The sequence below is a fragment of the Melospiza melodia genome, chromosome 11, assembly GCF_035770615.1.
Source record: "Melospiza melodia melodia isolate bMelMel2 chromosome 11, bMelMel2.pri, whole genome shotgun sequence".
Classification (NCBI taxonomy): domain Eukaryota; kingdom Metazoa; phylum Chordata; class Aves; order Passeriformes; family Passerellidae; genus Melospiza; species Melospiza melodia.
The window spans coordinates 2,414,365-2,442,228 of record NC_086204.1 but is presented as its reverse complement, the minus strand read 5'-3'; the positions used below and the strand labels follow the sequence as shown (position 1 = coordinate 2,442,228).

The 27,864-nt window shown below is 45.4% G+C and overlaps 1 protein-coding gene across 1 annotated transcript; it reads left to right on the top strand.

The window, feature by feature from the left end:
* The first annotated feature begins 13,522 nt into the window (after positions 1-13,522).
* On the top strand, positions 13,523-26,140 carry LOC134422822 (tumor necrosis factor ligand superfamily member 4-like). The gene is made up of 3 exons (XM_063165196.1): positions 13,523-13,714; positions 23,275-23,317; positions 25,803-26,140. The coding sequence occupies exons 1-3, from the start codon at positions 13,523-13,525 to the stop codon at positions 26,138-26,140; spliced, it is 573 nt and encodes a 190-aa protein (XP_063021266.1).
* Positions 26,141-27,864: the final 1,724 nt, after the last annotated feature.

The following is a 27,864-nucleotide window of genomic DNA, read 5'->3' as shown; positions in this document are numbered from 1 at the left end:
GAATTTTGTTGTTTTTTTTTTTTTACGTGTGCAAACTTGTTTTGTTCTGCAGGCTGAAGGCCTCTCCAGCTGTAAAGGGAGCAGGGCTGGGCTGGGGCTCTTTGTGCCTGGGGGTTTCTCTGAGGCACAGGCAGGACAGCGAGGCTTCCCTCCCCTCTGAGGTGCCACAGGTGACCTGAGCTGAGCTGTTCCCATGGGAGCTGGTGGCTCTGGCACAGACACCACCAAAGGAGAGGAGATGCTGTGAAAAACGAGGTAATCTGGGGCTCTTTCTCCCATGCCCAGCCTTGTAGGGGGCTGAGAACATTGGCAAGGCAAAGTTCTCTTAGGAGAAGAAACTGTTTTGCTCAGATCTGAGTTCACTGTCGCGTCTGTACTGAAGATGCAACGGAAAGAATTCATTTTTCTAGGTTCTATGCGGCTGCAGACACTGAAAAAGCAAAGAATCCCCAAACACGAGACGAGGAACAGATAAATTATCAAGATGGAGATGCTGTCAAATTCCTGAGTGATAACTCACTGATTTTGCAGTCATGCAAAGAAAACATTAAAAAGCCATTTGATGTCAGTGTGGGAACCTGTCTGAAGGACTCTCGGAAGGAAGATGAGAGGCATCAAATGCTGCAAGGATCTGTTCCACTTGTGAGCTCTGGTGGGGAGAGGGCACTCTGGGCTAGAGCATCTGCTGCGGGGAGGAACTGGGAAACCCTTCCCAGCTGCCAAGCAAGGGGAGTGCTCAGCACACGGAGCTCATTGCAGCGCGCTGGGAAGAGCCCTCAGCACTCGTGGGATGTGTGGGGAAAGGGATGAGCCAAGGTGGGAGGAACCAGTGGGAAAACAGGGGGGAAAGGGGACAAAAGGGGCTGCTCAAGTGCCTGTCTGGCCATGCCCTGTGCCTGGTGGTCACAGCACACCCTATCTGCTCCCCAAACTCTCTTCTGCTGTTTCCCTGCTGTTTGATGGGCACAGGCACACGTGGAGTTTGGAGCGCCTCTGCGCTGGTTCTTGGCTTCTTTTCTCTGTCCAGGTTGGGACTGAAGGCACTGGAGAGGATATTTCGTGTCCAGACTCAAATATTTATTTTTTCTTATCTATGTTACAGTCACACAGTTCTGCAGTATTCCACTAACAAGCTACAGAATGGCTAACTATCTTCCTCTACAAGGTCTTTTAAGGCTAAACTATCCAATTAAGAAATGACACCTGAGTTATTTTTACTTTTACCCCAATAACCGATCACTCAAAGTCCACAGCACAGACTTTTGTATCCAATTGCACAAAACCACCCAAACCCATGGAGAAGAAGGTGAAGAAGGACCTGCCCTAAACCCTCCATCTTGCTTTATATATATTGCTATATTCTAAAACCTTCAACTCTAAGTTTTCCACCATGTGATACTACACACTTCCAATCAAACTACACATCCATAATCCCACTTCTATCATTCAATTTTTTTTTTCTCCACAGCATCTCTCTCAGGTTAATGCAGTGTTCTCTTGTGAGGGTCTGTGCCTTTCAGCACAGAAAGTTTAAAATTCTCAGCAGCCAGGGTTCCACCAGCCTGATGGGAGGGACCCCGTGGGGCAAAGCACCCTGAGTGCCAGGATGGGGCTATGGGTGCCTGTGTGGGCTAGCAGCCAGTGAGCCAGGCCAGCTGGAAACCAGGAATAAAGGGCTCAGGAGCCAGGAGGGCAGAGTGCAGAGACTGCACATCTAAGACTAGCAGCTGGAGGAATTTATATTTTGTGTATAAATCTATCCAAGCAGGGGCATCCCTGATGTTGGTGAGGGAGAAAGAATGATGATGCATCCGACTCCATCATCAGAAGGGTAATTAATTGCTTTATTATACTATACCGTGTACATTGTATGCAAACTGAATCTGCCATGCCCTCACTCTTGCTCACCACTGCTCATCCTGCACTCCTCTCTGGTTCTCTTGTGACTGTCCCATGACAGTCCCACACACACACAGCTGGCCCTGACAGGCCAAGGGAACCAAACATCCTCCCATCTCCATATTGCATTCTGCTTTTGCACAACACAGGCACAGCAAGCGAGATAAGAATTGTGTTTTCCTTCTTCTCTGCTTGTCTCGCAGCTCCTCTCTGTTCAGAGGGCCTGTGGATACCACAGATATTGTCTGGGCTCTCATCCTCATAAGCCAGAGGATGAGGGGTGTCACAGATGTCTTTTATGAAAATTCCTTTCCTTAGGATTTTTCCTCCTGAGAAGCTGACAGGCCTCAGGAACAAAATGTGAACATTGATTATCTGCTGCTGTGGGATGCAACAGGTGCATCTGTGATTGGTCTCATGTGGTTGTTTCTAATTAATGGCCAATCACAGTCAGCTGGCTCAGACTCTCTGACACACAAGCCTTTGTTACCATTCTTTCTTTTTCTATTCTTAGCTCGCCTTCTGATGAAATCCTTCCTTCTATTCTTTCAGTATAGTTTTAATATAATATATATCATAAAATAATAAATCAAGCCTTCTGAAACACGGAGCCAGATCCTCATCTCTTCCCTCTTCCTCAGACCCCTGTGAGCGCTGTCACAGAGGAGGATGCCAGGAACAGGATGAGGCCACTGGAGTGGTTTGGGTGAGGACTGTGCATTTTCTGCAGTGGCACAGCGGTGTGAGCCCCAGCCTGCCGGCAAGGGCACCCTCTCCCCCCGGGGGATGCAGCCAAGGAGCCCCAGCCGTGCCCAGGGCAGAACTGGCTGGGCTGGTTTCACCTCAGGAGCAGCGAAAGCGGCAGATGGAGAGGAGAACCAGGGCAGCCCCGGCTGCAAAGCCCCTGGGGAAGGGCTGGTGCTCAGCGCTTCGCACCCCAGCGCTCTGCCGTGCCCCTGGGGCTGCCAGCGTGACACGGGCAGGCAGCCAGAGCCCGGGGCTGCCGGCACGGCTGCTGCTGTGTGTCAAACAGAGAAACCCCGGGCACGGCTGCTGCTCTGTGTCAAACAGAGAAACCCCGGGCCCGGCTGACTCATCTGGGGCTCTCGGTGCCGCCGGGCCGCGGGCCGGGCACGGAGCGGCGCACTCATCGCTGGAGAGCGGCCGGGGCAGCGCCCGCAGCGCCCACGGGCAGCGCGCCGGGCACACGGGCACACGGGCAATGCCTGCTGCACACCGGGCACACGGGCACACGGGCACAGGGGCACACGGGCAATGCCTGCTGCACACCGGGCACACGGGCACACGGGCACAGGGGCACAGGGGCAATGCCTGCTGCACACAGGGCACACGGGCACAGGGGCACAGGGGCACAGGGGCACAGGGGCACAGGGGCAATGCCTGCTGCACACAGGGCACACGGGCACACGGGCAATGCCTGCTGCACACCGGGCACACAGGTACAGGGGCACAGGGGCAACGCCTGCTGCACACAGGGCACACGGGCACACGGGCACACGGGCACACGAGCAATGCCTGCTGCACACCAGGCACACGGGCACATGGGCACACGGGCACAGGGGCAATGCCTGCTGCACACAGGGCACACAGGCACAGGGGCAATGCCTGCTGCACACCGGGCAATGGCTGCTGCACACTGGGCACACCGGGCACACGGGCAATGCCTGCTGCACACAGGGCACACAGGCACAGGGGCACACGGGCACACGGGCAATGCCTGCTGCACACAGGGCACACTGGGCACACGGGCACACGGGCACACGGGCAATGTCTGCTGCACACCGGGCACAGGGGCAATGCCTGCCTGCTGCATGCCGGGCACACGGGTACACGGGCTCTGCATGCCCCTTCACACACCGGGCACACCGGGCAATGCCTGCCCCTCACACACCGGGCACACCGGGCAATGCCTGCCCCTCACACACCGGGCACACCGGGCAATGCCTGCCCCTTCACACACCGGGCACACCGGGCAATGCCTGCCCCTCACACAGCGGGCACACCGGGCAATGCCTGCCTCTCACACACCGGGCACATGGGCAATGCCTGCCCCTCACACACCGGGCACACGGGCAATGCCTGCTGCACACGGGCACACGGGCAATGCCTGCCCCTTCACACACCGGGCACACAGGCAATGCCTGCCCCTCACACACCGGGCACACAGGCAATGCCTGCCCCTCACACAGCGGGCACACGGGCAATGCCTGCCCCTCACACAGCGGGCACACGGGCAATGCCTGCTGCACACGGGCACACGGGCAATGCCTGCCCCTTCACACACCGGGCACACCGGGCAATGCCTGCCCCTTCACACACCAGGCACACAGGCAATGCCTGCCCCTCACACACCGGGCACACAGGCAATGCCTGCCCCTCACACAGCGGGCACACGGGCAATGCCTGCCCCTCACACAGCGGGCACACGGGCAATGCCTGCCCCTCACACAGCGGGCACACCGGGCAATGCCTGCCCCTCACACACCGGGCACACGGGCAATGCCTGCCCCTCACACAGCGGGCACACGGGCAATGCCTGCCCCTCACACACCGGGCACACGGGCAATGCCTGCCCCTTCACACAGCGGGCACACGGGCAATGCCTGCCCCTCACACACCGGGCACACGGGCAATGCCTGCCCCTTCACACACCGGGCACACCGGGCAATGCCTGCCCCTCACACACCAGGCAGGGCCCCACAGCAGCTGGGAGATGCCCTGGAGATGCACAGATGGAACTGGCTGTAACACACCTCTGAGCTTGGCCAGCTTAGTTTGATAAAGTTAACAAGGCTGTGGGTCAGACAATGATAAGTTAGATTCAAACTCAAACAGGGGACCCCAGCCAATCTTATTGAATCTTGAATGCAGACATCTAGTTGGTTAGCTCACTAACTAACTAGATGTCTCACTCACTAACCCTGAAGTGTGGAGACTTCCACGAATTCAGTGTTTTGAGCCCCCTATAAAAGGGGGCATCATTAATGACCATTGGCTGCTGTGCTGCGATCTCAGCATGTTCAGTCATGTGCCCATCTCCAAAACTGCCACTAAATGTAATAAGGGGCAAAAAACACCCAGAAGAAACCAGAATAATTTGAATTTGCAAGACTGCCTTGCAGCCTCTGGTTTGCATTCCTTCCTTCTCCAGGGAGGAATCAGCAACAGCAAAGCAGCAGTGTTGTTATATTGTCCTGGTGTTGACAATATAACTGTGCTGCTGGGTGATGTGCAGACCGTGAAGATTGAAAGCCCCAAGGACTGATCTGCCCTTGGCTAAGGTGCCAAGCACTGCCTGGTTTTTGGAGACGTGGGCCCTTCCTCATCTCGCCCAAAAGTAAAAGTTTAAGCCTACAGAAACCCTGTTGTGATGAGAACTTTTCATTAAAGTTGCACCTAGATGATTCAGTGTTTCACAAGTAAAAGGATTAAAAAGAGAAAACTGAGCCCTTTTTTCTTGTGTGCTGTGTTAAAACAGAGATTGGGACCAAGTCCCAGCAACCCTCCCCCTGCAGGGCGTAGAGAAGGGAAAATCTCCATCAGGACTTGTGTGAGACCAAGGAGAACACTGGGAGAGTTTACAGTGGCTTCAGATATTTCCTAATATTGAAACAGTTACGGTGGAACTGTTACACTGGATGCAAGTGCAATATTTGGCGCTGAGGTTTTTTAATCTAAGTGCTGAGGTTTTTTTTAATTGCTGAAGAAGAAGTGGTCAGGGCTGAAGGATTAGTGACCATGATCTGGCTGCAGTCAGCGTGAGCAAAAGGAGGGCAGCCCCAGCCAGTAATACAGCTACCAGATATTGCAAAAGAGCTAATATAAGTCAGGGGAAACTATGAGCCAAACTGACCAGGTGGAAAGAACAATAGCTAAATGACTGTGAATGGAAAGTGAAAAAACTCTTTAACATGTATTTGAGAGACAGCAAAGGAAACAATTTAGCCAGAAGGTTAACCTGACAGCTTAAAAATGAGAAAACAATGCTGAGAAAACAGAAAAGGAAAGAGTTCACAGTGTTCATGAAGGTGCAGCATTGCTCTAATCAGTGTGTTTTTATTGACACCAGATCCTGACTCAGTCTCTGAAGTTCCCCAGTGAGTGGATTAACCTTTGCTGGTGAGGCTGATGGTGAGAGGCAGGTGAAGTGCTGCTGCATGCATCCTGACCAGCAAAGCATGCTCAAACATCATCCCAGCAAAACACTGGCACAAAAGGAGTGAGGTGTCTTAGGCAGGAAATGGCGCTGGGGTCTTTCTTGCCGGGCTAGGAATAACATCTAACCCTTCTCCACCTCTGCAATGCAACACTCTGGGCCATCACCACTGCTTAAAAAGCACAAATCACCCCAAAACAGAGGCTGGGATTTGCAGAGAGAGCTGCTGCAGTCTCCAACCTCTGTCCCAGAAAATTCACCAGCTCTTAACTCCCTTTCTTCCTACTGCAGTCTCCACCTGCCCACCCGACTGCTCATGCTTCAGCTATCTAAGGCTAAAAATTAGCTGAAAATAGCTATTAATAAGGCTGAAAAAAGGAAGCACCCATGCCTGAAAATCCTTCCTCAAAAACTTGCTTGCAATTCTTCTCAAGTTTAAAAGAGGTGAACAGGTTAGAAACACACAGGAAGACTCAAGAGCTGCACCAAAACCTCATTTTCAGAAGGGATGACTTCAAGACCATCTTTGCTGGCCAAAAACCTCCCACGGGGGTGATTAGGGGAAGCAGTCAGGGTAATGATGGCAGGGCCAGATAGGAGGAGAAACCACTTCCTTACCCCAGAGCAGAGCTGTATCTGGGGCATCAGGGTCTTCATGTCCCTCCAGGGGATTTCTGACACCACAGGAATGAGTGAGAATGGAGCTGGGCCACCCAGACACCTCTGCCAGAGCTCCATTTCTGAATGTCAGCCCTAGAACTCTTTCTTTTCTTGTCATAGATTGATTGCTGTCTGTACCAGAAAAATGTCAAAGATGTATTTGGTTTCTCTCTGTCTATGCCTAGCAGCAGGACAGCGAGTTATGGTGGGATTTCTGGCTGAAGCAGTGTAAGACAAAGGAAGGAAGATGTGTGTGACTAAGTTCACCTCGACCTTTCAGAGGTGCCACACTGAATGCTTATGTGCCTTAAGGTGTGGCTTTCGTATTTTCCAGATTCTGTTCTGTATTTGTGCATAACTCTGAACTCCACAGAAAGTGTCAGCGGCTCTCCTCACAGCTCAGCCACACAGAACAATCCTTTTCCAGCCCCACAACCAAGGGCACCACTGCAGCTTCAGGCCCAAAAAGTGCAAACAACAAAAAGGTCCAAAAGGCCCAAAAAGTGCAAAACCAGAGATTTGAGGAGAGCAAATGGGACTGCATCACCTGGAGCTGGAATTGGACAATTAACCCCAAGATGGAAATGGACCAAAAGTTATAGAAGTGTAAGAACTCCTGACCCAGGGTCCATCTTGTAGCCCTGGCCAGGCTCTGGTACTGCCCAAGGTGTATCCTGTGAAGGCCTTTAATAAATCCCTGCTTTATTCCTTTAATAAATCCCTATTTTATTCCTTTAATAAATCCCTACTTTATTCCTTTAAGGCTGATATTATATATTATATATTATATATTATATATTATATATTATATATTATATATTATATATTATATATTATATATTATATATTATATATTATATATTATATATTATATATTATATATTATATATTATATATTATATACTATGTATTATATATTATCGTATCATATAATATCACATTTTATATTATATTATATTATATTATATTATATTATATTATATTATATTATATTATATTATATTACATTATATATTACATTACATTACATTATATATTTCATTACATTACATTACATATACTAAAACTATACTAAAGAAAGAGAAAGGAGACATCAGAAGGCCAGATAAGAATGAATAATAAAAACTCGTGACAGACGCAGAGAGCCTGACACAGCTGGCTATGATTGGCCATTAATTAAAAACAATTCACATGGAACCAATCAAAGATGCACCTGTTGGTGAAATTATTGCTAAAAGGTAAATTATAGATAAAAGCTACCAGCAGGAGCTGAGAGGCCAAATCCCACCTGTGAGCACATCCCAAGGAAAAGGGCACACTGCAGAAGGGGCAGCTCCAGGGGGACAGGGTGCATGCTTCCATTCTGTTAAAAATAAATTTTTATTGAATTTTTAATATAAAATAATTATATAAATTATAAAAAATTATAATTTAAAATTTAAATTATATTTACATTTTAATTTAAATTTAAATTATATTTAATTATATATTTAATTTAAATCTAAATTATATTTAAATTTAAATTAATTATATTTAAAATGATATAATTATATAAATTATATAAAATTTAAAAAAATTATATATAAAATTTCCATTATATAAAATTTATATAATTTTTATATATTGATATATATTATAATATTATATAATAAAATTATATATTAATATATAATATATTATATAATGTATTATATAATATAATATAATATAATATAATATAATATAATATAATATAATATAATATAATATAATATAATATAATATAATATAATATAATATAATATAATATAATATAATATAATATAATATAATATAATATAATATAATATATAGTTGTATATATTAATATATAATATATTATAAATTTTAATGAAATTTTATAAATATCATATTATATTATATTATATATTTCTATAATTTAAAGAAAATATTATAATTTTATTAAAATAATTTAAAATTAATTACACACAAATTATATAAATTTATATAATTTATAGAAAATTATTATAATTTTATTAAAATTAAAATTATTTAGAATTAATCACACAAAATTAAAAATCACTCCAGCACTCCCCAGCTGCTGAGCAGCAGTTTCACACAGCCCATGCCTCACAGGAATTATGAAAAAGAGAAGCAAGGCTCCTGCTGGAGATGCAGTGCATGCCCACAGCTGCTCCTCTGCCCAAGGGCTTTCCTTGCCCCACAGGCAGCGCCTGGTTTTGCCCCTGGAAGCCCACACTGCTTGCTCCCCACTTCCTTTTTCCTTGTTTGCAAACAGTTGAATTGGTTTTTCCATTCTTCTGAGCAGTTAAATTCTCCTGCGTTGTCTGACAATTCCCTTTTCCCGACTCAGAGATGGGGCAGCTGAGAGGCATTCCTGATCCCAAAGTTTACACACAAATACAAACTGTGCGAACCTTCTATTGAACCCTAAAAGCTCTCCACAAATCTCTTCCCTACGCTCTGTAACTCCCCAGTTCCTCCTTTTTGAGGGGATGAGAGCACTCTGCCTGAGAAATGGGGGTTAAATTCAGGTGGGAGCAGTAAGGGCTGCCCAGGGTGGGTTAGAGGCTTGGCTCTGTCACTGTCACACCCCGAGTGTCCCCAAGGGGCTCTGCTCTGTGCCCCTGCCCAGGGATTTGTGTGGGAGCCCAGGAAATCCCTCTGGCTGCCCTGGGTGATCCCAGACCCTGCCAGGGGGCTCAGAGACCTTGGCACAGAACCCAGGACCCCTGAGCCTTTGATCTTGACCCATGGAAAAAAACAATTACCAACCTTTATATAGAGAACTACAAGTCAAAAGAGTTTAAGTAGAATAATAGTTTGTCACGGGGTGAAAAATAGATTTTTGAGGGTTTCAGAATGGGGGCTTGGGGTCCCAAGATGGAGGAATTTGGGCGTGCCTTGTCCTTTTTCCTTCTTCTTCTTGGCCTCCATCTTCTGGGTGATGTTGGAATTTTTGGATTGGTTTAGAGTAGAAGCTCACAGTCTAACATAGGTGATGGGTATTGGGAAGTAATTGTAAATATTGTACACGTAGTTTTTAGTATAAAGACATAACTTTGCCCTGGGGGAGGCAGAGTGCCTCTGTCTTTCCTGCTGGACGGACCTTGGCAGGGCAGGAGAAAGAATTTTATAGTTAAGGAACAATAAACAACCTGGAGAATGAGAACTTGCTGCAGACATCTTTCATGAAAAATCCTTTCCTTAGGATTTTTTCCTCCTGAGAAGCTGACAGGCCTCAGGAACAAAATGTAAACATTGATTATCTGCTGCTGTGGAATGCAACAGGTGCATCTGTGATTGGTCTCATGTGGTTGATTCTAATTAATGGCCAATCACAGTCAGCTGGCTCGGACTCTCTGTCTGAGACAGAAGCTTTTGTTATCATTCATTATTATTCTATTTTATTCTTAGCTAGCCTTCTAATAAAATCTCTTCTTCTATTCTTTTAGTATAGTTTTAATATAATATATATAATAAAATAATAAGTCAAACCTTCTGAAACATGGAGTCAGATCCTCGTCTCTCCCTTCATGCAAGAACCCCTGTGAACACCATCACAAGAACTGAAGAGCTCTGACTCCTTCTTCGATCACCAGGCTGGGAAAAGAGACTTTAACACATCTTGGGGTCACTCTGAGCAGCAGAGATCCTGAGAATTGTGGGCACTGCAGGGTTCAGCCTTGATGTGACCAGCACCCTTCAGGCACAGGTTTAAATCACTCAGCTCCCCAGTGCGGGAAAGCCCGGAGATGACGGACTGATGTGGGAGAGATTGGATTGTTGTCAAACCCAAACAACCTGCCCTGCTTTCCCTCAGTCCCTCAGCTGCTGGAATGCAGCTCCATTGTGTGCGTCACCCAGAGGAATTTCTTTGGAAAATGACAATAATGACAAGGCAGCCACAGCAGCACGTGGCCAAAGCCATGCCAGCCTGCTGCTCACCACAGTGACCTGCTGGCTGCCAAAGGTTCAGGCAAAACCCCAAAACCTCCAACTTTAGGGCCCCTGTGGAGGAGGAGCCAAATGAATTCTGCTGAATTTTTCCCTTCTGATGAGCGAAGCAGATTTTGGGAAGTGCTGGCTGTGTGCAGTGCGTCTGGGATGTGTCAGGATTCCAAAGGCCTGGGAGGATGCAGAGGGAGAGGAGAGCCTCTGAAAGCCTCCAGGCAGCATGTGCAAGGCAGGAGGAGAAGCTGAGAGCAACCAAAGCCACCAAGAGCCTGTGCAAACTGTTTGTGCTGTCCATGGAGGTGTTTGTGATGCCCCTGGAGCTGTTTGTGATGCCCTGGAGCTGTTTGTGATGTCCCTGGAGGTGTTTGTGATGCCCATGGAGGTGTTTGTGATGCCCTGGAGCTGTTTGTGATGCCCCTGGAGGTGTTTGTAATGGCCTGAAGGTGTTTGTGATGCCCGTGAAGGCGTTTGTGATGTCCCTGGAGGTGTTTGTGATGCCCCTGAAGGCGTTTGTGATGCCCCTGGAGCTGTTTGTGATGCCCATGAAGGTGTTTGTGATGTCCCTGGAGGTGTTTGTGATGCCCTGAAGGTGTTTATGATGCCCCTGGAGCTGTTTGTGATGCCCTGAAGGTGTTTGTGATGCCCCTGGAGGTGTTTGTGATGCCCATGAAGGTGTTTGTGATGCCCATGGAGGTGTTGGTGGTGCCCCTGAAGGTGTTGCTGGTGCCTGTAGAGGTGTTGTCCTCTCTCCCGTTCTGGATACCGTTCCAAGGACGCCGCCCGAAGTGCAGCTTTCCTGCTGCCAGTGCTGCTAACTCAGGCTCAGACACACTTGCTCTGGGGAGTGCAGAAATGACGAGACAATTCCAGAAATACATAAGCACAACCTTCACAGAGAGTTTTTTTTGTTTTTTTTTTTTTTTAGGGTTTTAGGAAGAAAACCAGTACAAAATCCAAAATCAGGGAGAGAGGAGATGGGGATGGGGATGAGCTCGTGTCTGGTTCCAAGGCAGGTGTGTAAAATGTGGGAATCCCAGCCTTGCATGGGGTCTGGGGTGTCTCAGCTCAGCCTCCTGGTGTGTGTGCAGGAGCTGAGCAATGAGCAATGAGCCCAGCTTTCCTTTCATGGAGGGAGCAGGCTGGGAGCACTCAGAGCAGCTTTCCTCATCATGCCCAGACATGATTGCAGATCCAATGAAGCAAACAATCCTGCTCACGCCCCTGCTGCCCCCAAGGCCGTGTTTCACTCCTCTGCAGGGCCTGGCCAAGGCTGGCTCCCATCCCAGCCCGAGTTCCCTTTGGTGCTGTGGGACACAAACCCCAAACTCGGGCTCTGCACCCCAGGAGCTGCTCTGGGGCAGCCCCAGCCCTGCCTGCTGTGCTCCTGCTGGAGGAAGGGGGCTCAGGGCTGCTCCTGGGGCTCAGCAGGAGCTCCAGCACTCCCAGCACTGACCAGAGCTGGGAAGGGAACAAGGATTTCCGTACCAGTGGGAAGATGTGGAAGCTGAACCTTCTTCACTCAGCTTCCATGACCTGTGGCGTGTTCTGCAGCCAAACCAGGGTGTGCTCCTGACTCACCCCCACCCTCAGCCCAGCCCGGGGTGTCCTCACAGCAGCTCCCACCCAGCTCAGCCCTCCCCTCCTCATCTGGTTCACGTTCACAGGGAACATCCTTGCCTGGATGGGAGAACACATCAAAGCCCATTAGCTCCTGCCTGCTCTGCCTGCAGGTGACATGACAGGACATGTGCCTCGTGACAGGTTCAGAGGGCACATTTTGGGGAAGGGAAACTCTCTGCCAGCTCATCCCTAGAAGGCAGGCAGGTATTTGTACTCCCAGTGGGCTCCTTCCTCACCAGGAAAAGGCAGCGCCTGACTTTGGTCACATTTGGTAATTTACAGCAGAAAAAAGTCCAGCACAAAGGAGCAGCAGAAAGAGCAGTGCTGGACTGCCCCCAAAGAGAGATGCAAAGTCTGCCACCCAAAATAAGCACGGGAGACGGACCCAAATTGACATTTGGCAGCTCTGGGTGTCACTTGTAAAAGGCACAAAGGGACCAACCAAAGGCATCCCAAGGTGTCCCCTGTCCCCTGTCTCTGCCAGGAGAGCAGCCTGCATGGCCAGGAAATGCCCCTCTGGAGGCATCTTAGGGACTACACATTTCCATCAGTTCTCAGTTTTCTCAAACAGTTCTCAGTTTTCTTGCACGGCATCCCAAGGTTTTAAAAGCAGAAGAAAATCGTGAAAAGGGAAGTGAATGTTTTCTCTCCAATCCCTCATGCTCTCCACCTGTCCCACATCCTTCCCTAATCATTGCTTCTTTACAGAAAAGAGATTTCAGGAGCAATACAGGATGCTAGAAAGGAGAGAGCCAGCCCTGTAAACTCTACCTGAGGGTGAGCAGAGAGGTGAGAGGTTTTACTCAAAAAAGACTGAGAGAAGACAAGCACTGTCCACCCAACTCTTCGTTATTATTGGAAAGAACACATATCAACACATCCACAGTTGAGGCTATGAAAGACATAAACACCTCTCCTTACTCAAAACTGAACTGGGATGCAATAAACCAGCCCCCACATTCACACAGAAAACCAAAAAAAAAAAAAAAAAAAAAAAAAAAAAAAATTTAAAAAAATAAAGAAAAGAAAGAAAGAAAGAAAGGAAGGAAGGGGAAATTTAGATTAGTCACAAAGAAGTTCCCCCGCCTGCTTCTGTGCGCATAAAGCAATCTCCTGAAGGCTCTGCCTTCACTTCATCTCTGCTCTGGGACGGGAGCTCCCTCCCAGCCCTGCTCCCAGCCAGGCCCTGGGATGGAAGGGGGGGCTGGCATGGACGGACAGACGGACGCTGAGCCGGGGCAGCAGCTGGAGCAGCCGAGGGAGGCAGCAGAGCAGGAGGGGAGGCTCTGGCAGGGAGGGCAGGCCAGGAGCTCCCTGCACCTCATCTCTGCCCTGGCTCAGTGGGTTCTGCTGCTCGCCTGCCTCGTCTACCTGGGAGTGCATTTCCTGCGGCCCTCCAAGGTAAGAGCTCAGCCCCAGCCTCTGCCTGCTGCCTTCAAAGGCTTTCCATAGGCTTATCTTCTTTTTTGTTTTAAGAAAAGGAAAAACCTTCTAAGTTCATCCCTATCCCTATCCCTTCTTAATCCCTTCTGTGTGATAGTATATTTTTTAAATTGTATTTTATTTTTATTTCAATTGCCTGCCTTCAAAATGACATTCAGTGTTGCCCAAAGCTTTCCATAGGCTTATTTTATTTTATTTTTTTTTTTTAAGAAAAGAAAAAGCTTTTCAGTTTATCCCTATCCCTATTCAAGTTTTTAATCCCTTCTGTATGATAGTATATTTTTTTAAGATTTATTTTATTTTTATTTCAATTGCCTGCCTTCAAAATGACATTCAGTGTTGTCCAGTGCAGGGTTTGGGCCCAAGTTTCCAGCAGAGTGACTGTTCCAAGAATGCTTTTTACACTGCCCCTGGGGAGAGAGGTCTCACTCCCTCCCACTCTTGCCCCTCTCTGCAGTGACTTGTGCATATTTCCATTTAACTGAATGAGACTGAGTGTGTGAATAACAACCCAGTGTGCTCATAAACCCCTCCTGAACTTGCAGAGTGTGCTAAAAGGCAAGAAGATGTGTGAGAAAGCAAGTCACCCTTGGGACAGCTCTAGCAGGACCTCCTGACACCTTTGGGTGCTCTCAGCCTGGGTCGGGAGCAGCAGCTCCTTCTGTGCCTGCCTGAGCAGGGCTGGGGTGTGCAGGGAGACTTCTGTGTGCCCAAAGCACCTGAGCAAGCAGGACAAATGCCACAAGTGCTCGGGGCTCGCAGTGCTCCACACAAGCTGAGCAAAGATGGGTTGGTTTGCCTCTCTCACGTGCTCGCAGGCTGCTGGGTTGTCAACAACCCCTCACTGCTGCTTCAGAGCTGCAATTTCTCCTCCCACTCCTTCTCCAGGAGCTCTGCACCACTTTAAAGCTTGCTGTGCTTTGTTTTAGCCCAGTTCCTGCTCTCCTCCCACCCAGGCTGGGCGCAGAAGGAAGGCAGGCACGTACCCATGGCCTCCTGCTCCTCATGCTGCTCAATGAAACCCTGTGCTCTGCACAGCTGCCACTGCCCCGAGGCTCACCGGGGCGATTAAACTGCACAACAACCACCCAGATAACACTGAAAGATAACACTTGTCATTCAGGTCAGCCCTCTGCTCCTTGCCGTGCCTTGGGAGAGGGGATTGCACTGCAAGGCAGCAGAGGAGGGCACACAATCCCAGTGCTCAGGGTGCAGGAACCTCTCCCAGCTCACACTCTGAGCATCTCCCAGCCTCTGGCTCCTCTGTAAAAATGCTCCAGAGGAAGGGAGCAGGGCCTGGCATTGCTGCCTGGGAGCCTTGCAAGCCCAAGGGAGCAGCAGCAGCCCAGGGGACACAGAACATTCTGGAGCTTCTCTTCCTCCACAGAAATAACTGAAACAGGGGCTCCAGCAGCAGCAATGGCAACAGATGAGAAATCCAGGTCCTGAGAATCCCCAAAGGACCTTTTCAGTTTGAAACACTTGCTAACCACAGGGTTAGGACTATTATTTGTGTTGTTTTTCCAGACAAGCCTGGTGTCCTGTTTGGAGAGCCCTGCTCCGTGCAGGAGCGGCACATGGGGAGATTTCACTGCAGTGCAGCCACAGGGCTCAGCTGGATAACCATGAACTGGCCACACAAATATCTCCTGGAGGGGCAGCAGCTTGGATCTGACTGGGCTTTTGGGGCAGTTTAGGGATATTTGTGAAATTAAGGCACAGCAGTGTGAGAGAGGCAGGCTTGGGGCGCTGCCCATGGGGTGAATGAGGGGCTCTCCCTGCCCTCCAAGGTGCAGAGGGCAATGCTAACTTTATTTACAAGGGAATTACTGTGTTTTTTCACAGAGACGCTGTATTTGATTCCTTTCCATAGCCCTTGTGGAAACACAGCTATTAAAAAAATCCCTCCTGGGCTGTTCTGTGAAAACAGAGCCTGAATAATGTCATGGCCCATCCTCAGCACAGGCAGCATCTGCAGCCTGGACTGTGCTTAGCAAAAAGGGACAGTGATCTCATTTCTGTCATGGTGCTGCTAGGAGAACAAACCCCAGCTGAGATTTCCAAATGAGGAAGTTAATAAAAAGGTCGCTGATAATCTGCTTTTGCATCTGCTGGAATTGCCTTCTCTTGCCACAGCTTTCCTCTCGCTTGGGAGGTGAAATCCCTGATCGTGGCGAGGAGAAGGTGCAGCCCCACTTCCAGGGCAGTGTCACCTGCCACCCGTGGGACACCTCCACGTGTGACACAGCCCTCAGCCAGCCCCTGAGGTTTGTGCTTATTCCTGAAGCTGGTGCCAGGTGGGATGGCCCTGGACAGTGTCCCAGCCAGCAGAGTCCCTGTTTGGGGATCCAGAGCAGGCAGGGAGGGTCTGTGGTGTGTGTAAATGGCACAGGGGGAACCTGAGGCTCTCAGGAAGAAGCAGCTCCGTGTCCTCAGCCCTCCTGGCACATTTCCTCATGCCCTGCGAAGGCAGAGTGGAGAAACAGAGGTCAATAACAGTGCCACCAGTACGTGGTGTCCTCAGCAGGATTTACCAGTAGGCACAGAGCTCTGAGAGCACACAGTAACTGCAAGAGATACATAAAACAGGCAATTTGCTTTAGTGCCAATGGGGTCGGTATTGTTATAAATGCAACAAGTTTGTCTTTGTTGGCTACACCCTGTCCATCAATGGCCAGATCACACAGATGGTGGCAGACCTTGCGTGACCCCAGACATGTGCTCAGGGCTTTGCTCCTGCCTTGTTGAGAAACTACCTGGAAATCCCGGCTGTGTGAGGCAGGAGAGAAATGCTTGTGCATTTAGGAGGGAGATCAGGCGAGAGACCGGAGCGGGGGCAGCGGGAAGGGACGGTGATGCCAAGGGAGGCAGCTCCAGCCACTCACGGGCCATGAATCTTGCGTGTGCCAGCGGCCGCAGCCCCGCGGGCACGGAGCAGCGGCCGAGGCAGCACTAGAGGGTGCCAGAGCAGCTTTGCCAGCTCCGGCTCCTGCTCAGCCCGGCACTGAGCGCTCCGAGCCCCGCAGCCTCCCCCCGCCTGCCCCCAGCCTGCGGAGAGGCTGCGCTCACATTGTGCGCTCACACCGTGCCGGGAATCTGTGCTCACACTCTGTGCTCACACCCTGCTCACACCCTCTGTGCTCACACCCTGCACACACACTCTGTGCTCACACTCTGTGCTCACACCGTGCAGGGAATCTGTGCTCACACTCTGTGCTCACACCCTGCTCACACCCTGCACACACCCTCTGTGCTCACACCCTGCACACACACTCTGTGCTCACACTCTGTGCTCACACTCTGTGCTCACACCCTGCTCACACCTCGTGCTCACACCGTGCAGGGAATCTGTGCTCACACTGTGCTCACGCTGTGTGCTCACACCCTGCACACACCCTGTGCTCACACCCTGCACACACCCTGCACACACCCTGCACACACCCTGTGCTCACACCCTGCAACACACTCTGTGCTCACACCCTGCTCACACCCTGCACACACTCTGTGCTCACACTCTGTGCTCACACCCTGTGCTCACACCGTGCAGGGAATCTGTGCTCACACTCTGTGCTCACGCTGTGTGCTCACACCCTGCACACACACTCTGCGCTCACACCCTGCACACACCCTGTGCTCACACCGTGCCGGGAATCTGTGCTCACACTCTGTGCTCACACTCTGTGCTCACACCCTGCTCACACCCTGCACACACACTCTGTGCTCACACTCTGTGCTCACACCCTGCACACTGTGCTTACACCCTGTGCTCACACCCTGCACACACCCCGTGCTCACACTCTGCACACACACTCTGTGCTCACACCGTGCTCACACCCTGTGCACACTCTGTGCTCACACCCTGCACACACCCTGTGCTCACACTGTGCACACTCTGTGCTCACACCCTGTGCTCACACTCTGTGCTCACACCCTGCACACACACTCTGTGCTCACACCCTGCACACGCACTCTGTGCTCACACTCTGCACACACCCTGTGCTCACACACTCTGTGCTCACACCCTGTGCTCACACTCTGTGCACACTCTGTGCTCACACCCTGCACACACCCTGTGCTCACACCCTGCTCACACCCTGCTCACACTCTGTGCACACTCTGTGCTCACACTCTGCACACACCCTGTGCTTACACCCTGTGCTCACACCCTGTGCTCACACTCTGTGCACACTCTGTGCTCACACCCTCCACACACACTCTGTGCTCACACCCTGTGCTCACACTCTGTGCACACTCTGTGCTCACACCCTGCACACACCCTGTGCTCACACCCTGCTCACACCCTGCTCACACTCTGTGCACACTCTGTGCTCACACCCTGCACTTTCCCTGTCCCCCTGTGCCACCGAGCCCGAATCCAGGGAAGCCAGCCCAATCCCCATCTCATGGGCACAGCTTCCCTTTGTGGCATTGAGCCCAAATTAATGGAAGGCAGCCCAGTCCCCACCTTCCCCCTGTGACACTGAGCTCAAATCCATTGAAGCCAGCCCAGTCCCCACCTTCCCCTGTGACACTGAGCTCAAATCCATTGAAGCCAGCCCCATCCCCACCTTCTCCCTGCGCCACCAAGCCCAAATCCAGCCCCATCCCCATCTCACATCACACCTTCTCCCTTAGGGAGCCTTTGGCACGGGTAAGGAGAAGATCACAGAGCACAGAGCCCAAGATTCACCCTTTAATCAGGCCAAAGGCTGAAGATTTGTGGTTGTGTAGAGACTGCAGATTTGGGCCTCCTGTGGTTATGATGAGAGACAAGTTCGAGATGCCAAGTTCAGATTTAAAAATGCAATGCACAAACTTGGTGTTTTGCATGTCTGAGCAGTAAGATACACACTTCTATATTTGCATTCACTTTCTCTGTTACATTCATAAAATACAAATCACAGGGTCACAGAATGATTTAGGCTGGAAGGCACCATGAAGATAATGTCTTTCCAACCCTCTGCCATAAGCAGAGAGGGACACCTGCCACTGTCACAGGGTGCCCCAAGTCCCTTCCAACCTGGCCTTGGACACCTCCAGGGATGGAGCATCCACAGCTTCTCTGGGCACCCTCACCAATGCCTCACCACCAAAATTAGGGAGAATTTCCTCCTAATACCTAACCTAAACCTGCCCTCTGTCATTTTAAAACCATCATCACTCCAAGCCCTTGTCACATTCTCTCTCCAACTCTCTTGTAGCCCCTTTATGTTCTCCAAGATGCTTTGGGCTCTCCCTAAAGCTTTTCCTTCTCCACACTGAACAACCCCAACTCTTTCACATAGCAGAGGTGCTCCGGTCCATTTTAAACCCATCCCAGGGCACTGAAGAGCCTCTGAGGGACCCACAGATCCAGTAAGGGCCTGAGCCAAAGTGCACCGAGCCCCAAAGGCAGACCCACCTGGAACAGGGGTCCCATGAGCTCTTGGAGATCAGTTTCACACCCAAGATAGCTCAGCTACCTCAGAAGGCATCAAATCAGCAGCATGGCTCCTGTGGCAGTGTTGGAAACAAACAGGTTTTCAATAAAAGGCAAAATAACAAAACTCTTCACAGAGAAAAACTGAGCCAGGTGCAAGAGGTCCTTGCCCCTGCTGAAACACCTCACAAAAGTTTCTTCATTCTCTTCTTTTTCTATTTTGCTCAAGCAAGATTTTTTTGGCTCCTATTCAATTTACTATCCTTAAGTTTGAAGTGAAGCCCTCCAAGTCCTATGAGGTATCTTTTCACCTAATTGAGGAAATAAACTTTTAGGCTTATTTCCTTTCTAGGGGGACAAAGGACAGTTTTGTCACTCTGTTAAAAAAGGGCACATTCCTGTACCCAGTCCTGGACTCTGCACCCCAAGGTCCTGATGGATTTTATTTTTTTTTTTTTTAGTGGGAAGATTTTTATAAAGTTTTGTGTTAGGAATGAGAGATGCATGGCATGTTTGGGTTTTTGAATTTTTTGTTTTTTTTTTTTTTATTAGAAGTTTTGTATGTTGTTTATATTTTAGATTTAGTGTATCAAGAGAATGTATTGAAAGTATAAAAATGTATAAAATGTATAAAAACCTTATAGAGATATAAGGTTTTTTAAAGTTATTTTGTTTAATTTATTTTTAGAATGTATTCTAATTTTTATTAATAATTATATTTTGCTTATGTATGTAATATTTCTTTGTGGTTTTTAAAATTAACTATTTTGTGGTTTTAATATTGTAAAAATTGAGTAGATGAAGAATAAGAAGGAGATATTAGATAATGTTTAAATTTTTAATTTTGTCCTTTATTTATTTTAATATTTATTTTAATATTCATTAATATATTAATAATTAATTCAGTAATGTGTTAAAATTTACGAATAATTAGTTTATAAAAAATTTGTAAAATTAAAAATAATTAAGCTATAATTTATTAATTTATTTTAATTTTTACATTTATTTTTATAGAATTTATCTATTTTATATTTTATATAATTTATTTATTTTTAAAATTTAATTTTACGGTTTTTATTTTGTGATAAGTTATATTATTATTTACTTCATATATTTGTAGATTTTAATTTATTTTAAAGTTTTGGAAGTTTTTTTAATGGATGAAGGTTAAAAGTAGTGGGGTTTTTTTGGGATTAGGGTATTTTAGGATGGGTAGAGAAATATCTTTTATGTTTTCCTTGCTGCTTGCTCTTTTATTAAATAATAATAATAATAATAATAATAATAATAATAATAATAATAATAATAATAATAATAATAATAATAACAATAATAATATGTTACAATATATTATAATGTAATAAAATTATATAATAATGAAATAGTATTCTATAATAAAGAAATAATATTCCATAATAATGAAATAAAATTATATAATAATGAAATACTATTCCATAATAATGAACTAATATTCCATAATAATGAAATAAAATTATATAATATCGAAATAGTATTCCATAATACTGAACAAATATTCTATAATAATGAAATAAAATTATATAATAATGAAATAGTATTCTATAATAATGAACTAGTATTCCATAAGAATGAACTAATATTCTATAATAATGAACTAGTATTCTGTAATAATGAAATAATATTGTATAATAATGAACTAATATTCCATAATATTGGAAAATTATTCTATAATAATGACATGATATTCCATAATAATGAAATGCTATTCTATAATAATTAAATAAAAATTATATAATATTGAAATAGTATTCCATAAGAACGAACTAATATTCTATATTAATGAACTAGTATTCCGTAATAATGAACTAATATTGTATAATAATGTACTAATATTCCATAATAATGGAAAATTATTCTATAATAATGAAATTATATTTCATATTAATGAAATGCTGTTCTATAATAATGAACTGAAAATTATATAATATTGAAAAAGGATTCCATAAGAACGAACTAATATTCTATAATAATGAACTAGTATTCCGTAATAATGAACTAATATTCCATAATAATGAACTAATATTCCATAATAATGGAAAATTATTCTATAATAATGAAATTATATTCCATAAGAATGAAAACTTATTCTATAATAATGAACTAAAAATTATATAATATTGAAATAGTATTCCATAAGACCGAACTAATATTCTATAATAATGAGCTAGCATTACGTAAAAATGAACTAATATTGTATAATAATGAACTAATATTCCATAATAATGGAAAATTATTCCATAATAATGAAACGATATTCCATAATAATGAAATGCTATTCTATAATAATGAACTGAAAATTATATAATATTGAAAAAGGATTCCATAAGAACGAACTAATATTCTATAATAATGAACTAGTATTCCGTAATCATGAACTAATATTGTATAATAATGAACTAATATTCCATAATAATGGAAAATTATTCTATAATAATGAAATGATATTCCATAATAATGAAATGCTACTCTATAATAATGAACTAAAAATTATATAATATTGAAATAGTATTCCATACGAATGAACTAAAATTGTATAATAATGAACTAGTATTCTGTAATAATGAACTAATATTGTATAATAATGAACTAATATTCCATAATAATGGCAAATTATTCTATAATAACGAAATTATATTCCATAATAATGAAAATTGTTCTATAGTAATGAAATAAAAATTATATAATATTGAAATAGTATTCCATAAGAATGATCTAATATTCTATAATAATGAACTAGTATTCCATAATAATGAACTAATATTCCATGATAATGGAAAATTATTCTATAATAATGAAATGATATTCCATAATAATGAAATGCTATTCTATAATAATTAAATAAAAATTATATAATATTGAAATAGTATTCCATAAGACCGAACTAATATTCTATAATAATGAACTAGTATTCTGTAATAATGAACTAATATTGTATAATAATGAACTAATATTCCATAATAATGGCAAATTATTCTATAATAATGAAAGGATATTCCATAATAATGAAAATTGTTCTATAGTAATGAAATAAAAATTATATAATATTGAAATAATATTCCATAAGAATGATCTAATATTCTATAATAATGAACTAGTATTCTGTAATAATGAACTAATATTGTATAATAATGAACGAGTGTTCCATAATAATGGAAAATTATTCTATAATAATGAAATTATATTCCATAAGAATGAAATGCTATTCTATAATAATGAATTAGTATTCCATAATAGTGGACTAATATTGTATAATAATGAAATAATATTCCATAATAATGGAAAATTATTCTATAATAATGAAAGGATATTCCATAATAATGAAAAATTATTCTATAATAATGAACTAAAAATTATATAATATTGAAATAGTATTCCATAAGAACGAACTAATATTCTATATTAATGAACTAGTATTCTGTAATAATGAACTAATATTGTATAATAATGAACTAATATTCCATAATAATGGAAAATTATTCTATAATAATGAAATTATATTCCATAATAATGAAATGCTATTCTATAATAATGAAAATTATATAATATTGAAAAAGGATTCCATAAGAACGAACTAATATTCTATAATCATGAACTAGTATTCCGTAATAATGAACTAATATTCCATAATGATGAACTAATATTCCATAATAATGGAAAATTATTCTATAATAATGAAATTATATTCCATAAGAATGAACTAATATTCTATAATAATGAAATAATATTCTGCAATAATGAACTAATATTCCATAACAATGAAGTAACAGCCTACAATAATGAACTAGTATTCCATAATAATGAACTAATATTCCATAACAATGCAGTAGCAGCCTACAATAATGAACTAGTATTCCATAATAATGAACTAATATTCCATGTGAATGCCATAGCCCGAGCCCATGGGGGCTGGCTGGCAGCAGCTCTGTGCCCTTGGCGCTGCTCTGCCCCTGCAGGGACTGAAGGCTCCTGGCAGGGCAATGAAAGGGCAGCAGCAGCAGCAGCAGCAGCGGGGAGGTGCCACCCGGTGCCCTAACGAGGATTCTTCTGCTCTGTTTTCCAGCCCCAGAGTGACAAAGCGCTGTGGACCCACATCCGATACTCAGGTGGGTGTTGGGGGGACCCTGGGGGAGCCTCGGTGGTCCCAGTGCAGCACCCACATCCCCGGCACACTGGGAGGGATCCCCACAGGACCTCCCTGGCATCCCGTGGCCCCCAAAATACCCAAATGGCTCTCAGGTGCCACGGTGCTGGCTGCTTCTCTGAGAGCTGTCAGGGGAGAGGGGCCAAGCCCGCCCCAGTGCTGCAAGGGGACAAAATCAAACAGTTGGGTTTTCCCAGAGCAGGACAACAAAAGCTGGAAGTCTGCATGGATCCCTGCAGCCCTCACCTGCCTCCCAGACCACCCTTTCACTCTGTGAATGAACAAGAAAGTAATTTCTGACAATTTGCTGAATGCACGCGGCATGCTCTTGGGTTTTTCTAAAGCAAGTCAATGGTTTCCTGATTTATGAAAAATGTAAATGATTTCCTCAGGAGGAGTGGGTGAGAGCACACACCATATCAGATGTGCTGCTCTGCGTGCCAGCTACGCTGGAGCTTTGTCTGGGGTCACGCCTCAGAGATAAAGCCAATCAGTAAAACTTTTTAAATAATACTGAAAATATTATCGACGGTTTCGCTTTCAGTTAAAAGCGCGAGGCAGCAGGGAGCCCGACCTAATAGAAACTCATGTCCTTTGGAGGAAAAGCTTTGGAAGTTTGTCCCCAGCCCAGAGGGGCTGTGCTCCCTGCCTGCAGAGCCCCTGGGTGCCCCAGGGGTTCCAGCTGCTGTGCTGAGAGAACAGGGCTGCAGCACAGAGCCTGGGAACCGCGGCGCTCCGTTCCACCCGAAAACCTTCATTGACAAGCTCCTGTTTAATTTCTCCTTTTTCTGCTCGGTACTAATTAGTTCCTTCTGCTTCTGTCTCTTTGCTGCTCTTTCCTCTTGTCTTCTAGGAAAAAAAAAAAAAACAAACAAAAGAACAAAAACCCACAACAAACCCTAAGACAAAGGCTTATGTTACCAGCATCTCAACAAAAAGCACTTTTTGTCATCCAGCTCTGGGTGCCTTTTCCTCATCTTATTTACTGTCTTAACTTTCCTGTTCTTTTTATGAACCTGTTATTTTTAAACTCACAGTGATGCTTTACTTGCTGTATTTTTCTGTATTCTAAGACACAGAGTAAGTAAATTGTGCATAAATAAAAATTTGGAGGAGCGATCCACATAAACCATGTGCCAAAAGGCACAGCTTGGTCAAGAGTGGTCAGCTGTAAATTTCCATGGTGGATGATGTCTGGCCATGGTAGATAATATTTTAACTCTGGTCTGTTGGATTAAGCTTTTTTTTGACTTAGAGATGGAGTAACTGAGAGGTGTTTTAAAAACTTTTATTTTATTTTTAGTCTTATGTGAAGGATGAGACAATACAGACGTTATAATTTCTGTTATTATAATTAAAACCTAATTATTTCTTAATTACAATATATTACATGTTTCTTGGTTTATTAGTTTTTGTTACACTATATTGTAAATGCTTTAAAGTTAATAATCTAAAATTACTCTTTGCCGGTTTTACTACAATGTATTTTTCATTGTTTTATTTCTCTAAAGCATTTAGTCTTATTTGGAAGGCTATCTTTTGAAACTTGTTTCTAGTTCTATTTCTTTCTCAACAATGTTTGTCTTATTCTATGGTATTTCTATGTTAGTATTTTTTATTTCAGACTTTGTTTGCAGATGTACTCTATGTGAGTCTCTTGTTAGGCTTTGAGAATTCTCTACAAATCCATTTCTCACATTGATCTGCCCTGTTCTCTATTTTACTCTCCCCTTTTTTTTTTTTTAATATATATTTTTCAATCTTCCCTGCAGTCAGGAGGTGTAAACTGTGAAAAACGCCAATCACTTGTTTTTAAAATTTTTAAAAGTTTAATAGTAAAAAAAGAGTAATAAAACTTTGGACAATTTGGATTAAGACAATATGAGACAATAAGAGCAAAGAGTTAAGGACAGTCTGGGTACCTCTATCTGGGCAAAATAAGCCCAGAAAAGGACCCACGTTAACAGAGGATTAACCCTTAAAAACAACAGCCTGTGGCATATTCATACACCTCATCCATGATGCATCAATTCCATTCAAACACAGGATTCTGTCTGGGCAGTGTCAGCTTCTTCCTCATAATCCTGATGGTGTCATCCTGCCCAAGCGAGGTGGGAAGAAGTTCATTTCTCCTGATAATGGAGCAATAAATTCTCTTTGCAAGATTCAGGTGTCCTGTGGCTGCTATCTTGGTGGGAGTCCTTTCTTTAGAAAAAGTATCTTCCTTAGTATAGTTTCTGTTTTAACATTTTGTTATAACCTAAAACTGTATTTAACACACTACTTAAGAGAATTAATACAGCATCACTCTCTAACACAACACGTATAATATTCATCTTGATATTTGCAAAAAGCCAATTATAAAATACGCCTTTTTCACATAAACCAGCCCATTTCCTAGCAGCCATTTGTGCCCAGGGCATCACCTCTGCCTCCTTGCCTTGCAGGCAGGACCACCAGGGGAGCAGCCGTGAACCTCTCAGCGGAATCGGGGCCCATCCAGATCCGGAACGGCTCCGTCCTCGTCCCTTGTGACGGCCTCTACCTGCTGTCCCTCAGGAGCACCGTCATCCTGGAGAAGGAGGAGAACTGGCTGAACCTGACCCTGCAGGGCAGCAGCAGCATCCTGTGGGAGCAGATCGTGCAGGGCAGCGAGAGCACAGTGAACCTCACCACGGTGCTCTACCTGTTTGAGCAGAGCAGCATCGCGCTGTGGACCAGCTCCAACGCCACCCTCTGGGACCTGTCCCTCAGCCTGGTGCTAGTGGCCGACAGCAAGTCCTAGCTGCAGGGCTGGAGCAGCATGGAAAGCACGGCCTTCCCCACCGAGACTTGTATGGGCAGAGTGCTCTAGAGCCCTCCCTGGGCTGGGAGTGCAGATGGACCACAGGGAATGCAGATGGACCACAGGCTTTATTTAGCGCAAGACTCGCCTCTTTGGAGCTCCGTGCAGCTGAGTTGCTACCCAGGATGGAGCTTCCCAACACTGGGGAAAGGGATGCGTGGAGCTCTTGAGAAGAACAGAAATGAAAGCCAAAGAAAGTCACCCAAGCTTAGCTCATATTCAGAGAAACCCCAGGATTCTCTATTTACTTGACAAGGTCTGTATATAGTAGAAATGTGTTGTTTTATTTTTCTCAAATAAAAGTCTGGTGAGTCAGGAAGATTCCTCAAGTGTCTTGAAGCCACTTGGAGCAGGAGGAGCACAAATCTGCCAGGCAAGATGGAAGCAGGGAAGAGGCAGCAGGGAATGCCTTTGGAGTGAGCCAGATGAGAGGAAGGGCTGTGAGAGAAGGTGGAGTGTGGAAATGAGCTGACAGGACTGCCCTGGGCAGCAGGAGCGCTGACTGTGGAGTTTTGGGGAGCAGCCTTTGAGAGCAGAGCTGGTCCAGCTGTCTGCAGGCTGCTGAAGCCTGAGCCCAAGGAATATCTGCTGTAAGGCCTCACAGGAAAACCTCCTTCAAGCACACACACACACCGGCTTGACCCAAAAGTGATCCAGGCACATAAAAATTGGGCAAACATGAAGACTTCGGGATGTGGTGACCTCTCTCTGACAGACCAAGTGGAAGGTGCAGGTGTGAGCATCCTTTCCTCAGGGAGCACCCTGATGGTTCTCATGGCTTTGTCCCACAGGTGTGCACCAGAGATTGCCAGGCACAGCCTCCACGGGGCACCAGGCACACCTCAGTGACCCTGGGCTGCTCATCCCTGCTCATCCAGCTGAGACAGGTCCTGCCCATGCTGCAGGCAGCCCCTGAGCCCAGCACAGCCAGCCTGGGGGGTTTTTGCTTGCAGCAAGGCAGATTTTAACCACCTGTCAGGTTTTGACTTTGTGTCTCCCAAAGAACTCAGATTTTAACCACCTGTCAGGTTTTGACTTTGTGTCTCCCAGAGAACTCAGATTTTAACCACCTGTCAGGTTTTGACTTTGTGTCTCCCAGAGAACTCAGATTTTAACCACCTGTCAGGTTTTGACTTTGTGTCTCCCAAAGAACTCCACCAACATTTCAGTGTGTCGCTGCTGGCTGCACACCCCAAAGTCTTTTGTTAGAGAAGTATTTATGTATTTAAATGATGGGCATAAGAATGTTACATCAGATTGCTTAGAAACACTGGGAAGGGCTCAGACCAGGCTGCCAGCACTGAACTCCTCTTTGAAAATGCTCCCAATGCTCTGGGCTGGTCCTGCTTTGCAGACCCAGACCTGGACTGACACACTCGTGGCTGAGCACTCCAGCAGACTCAGGTGTCACAGGCAGCTAAGGACATGCTCCAGGCCTTGGAGAGCTTTCCTGGCCTTTAGGATAAGGAGCTTCCCCACCTGGGCCAGGCCAGGGCCTCAGGGGAAACTGGCTGAAGCACTCAACTCATGCAGTGCCCAGAAGCAGCATCTTCTCTCCTCTCACTGAGAAGCTGTGGCTGACTTGCACCCACAGGATGCTCATCATCAAGGGATATTTTGGGTTTTTAACTGGCCACGCTCACCACCACGGGGACTGAAGGCAG

Coding starts and splice junctions, on each gene's coding strand:
- LOC134422822 (XM_063165196.1), top strand. CDS start 13,523: ATGGACGGACAGACGGACGCTGAGCCGGGGCAGCAGCTGGAGCAGCCG. Junction 13,715..23,274: donor ATTTCCTGCGGCCCTCCAAG/GTAAGAGCTCAG, acceptor TCTGTTTTCCAG/CCCCAGAGTGACAAAGCGCT. Junction 23,318..25,802: donor GACCCACATCCGATACTCAG/GTGGGTGTTGGG, acceptor CTTGCCTTGCAG/GCAGGACCACCAGGGGAGCA.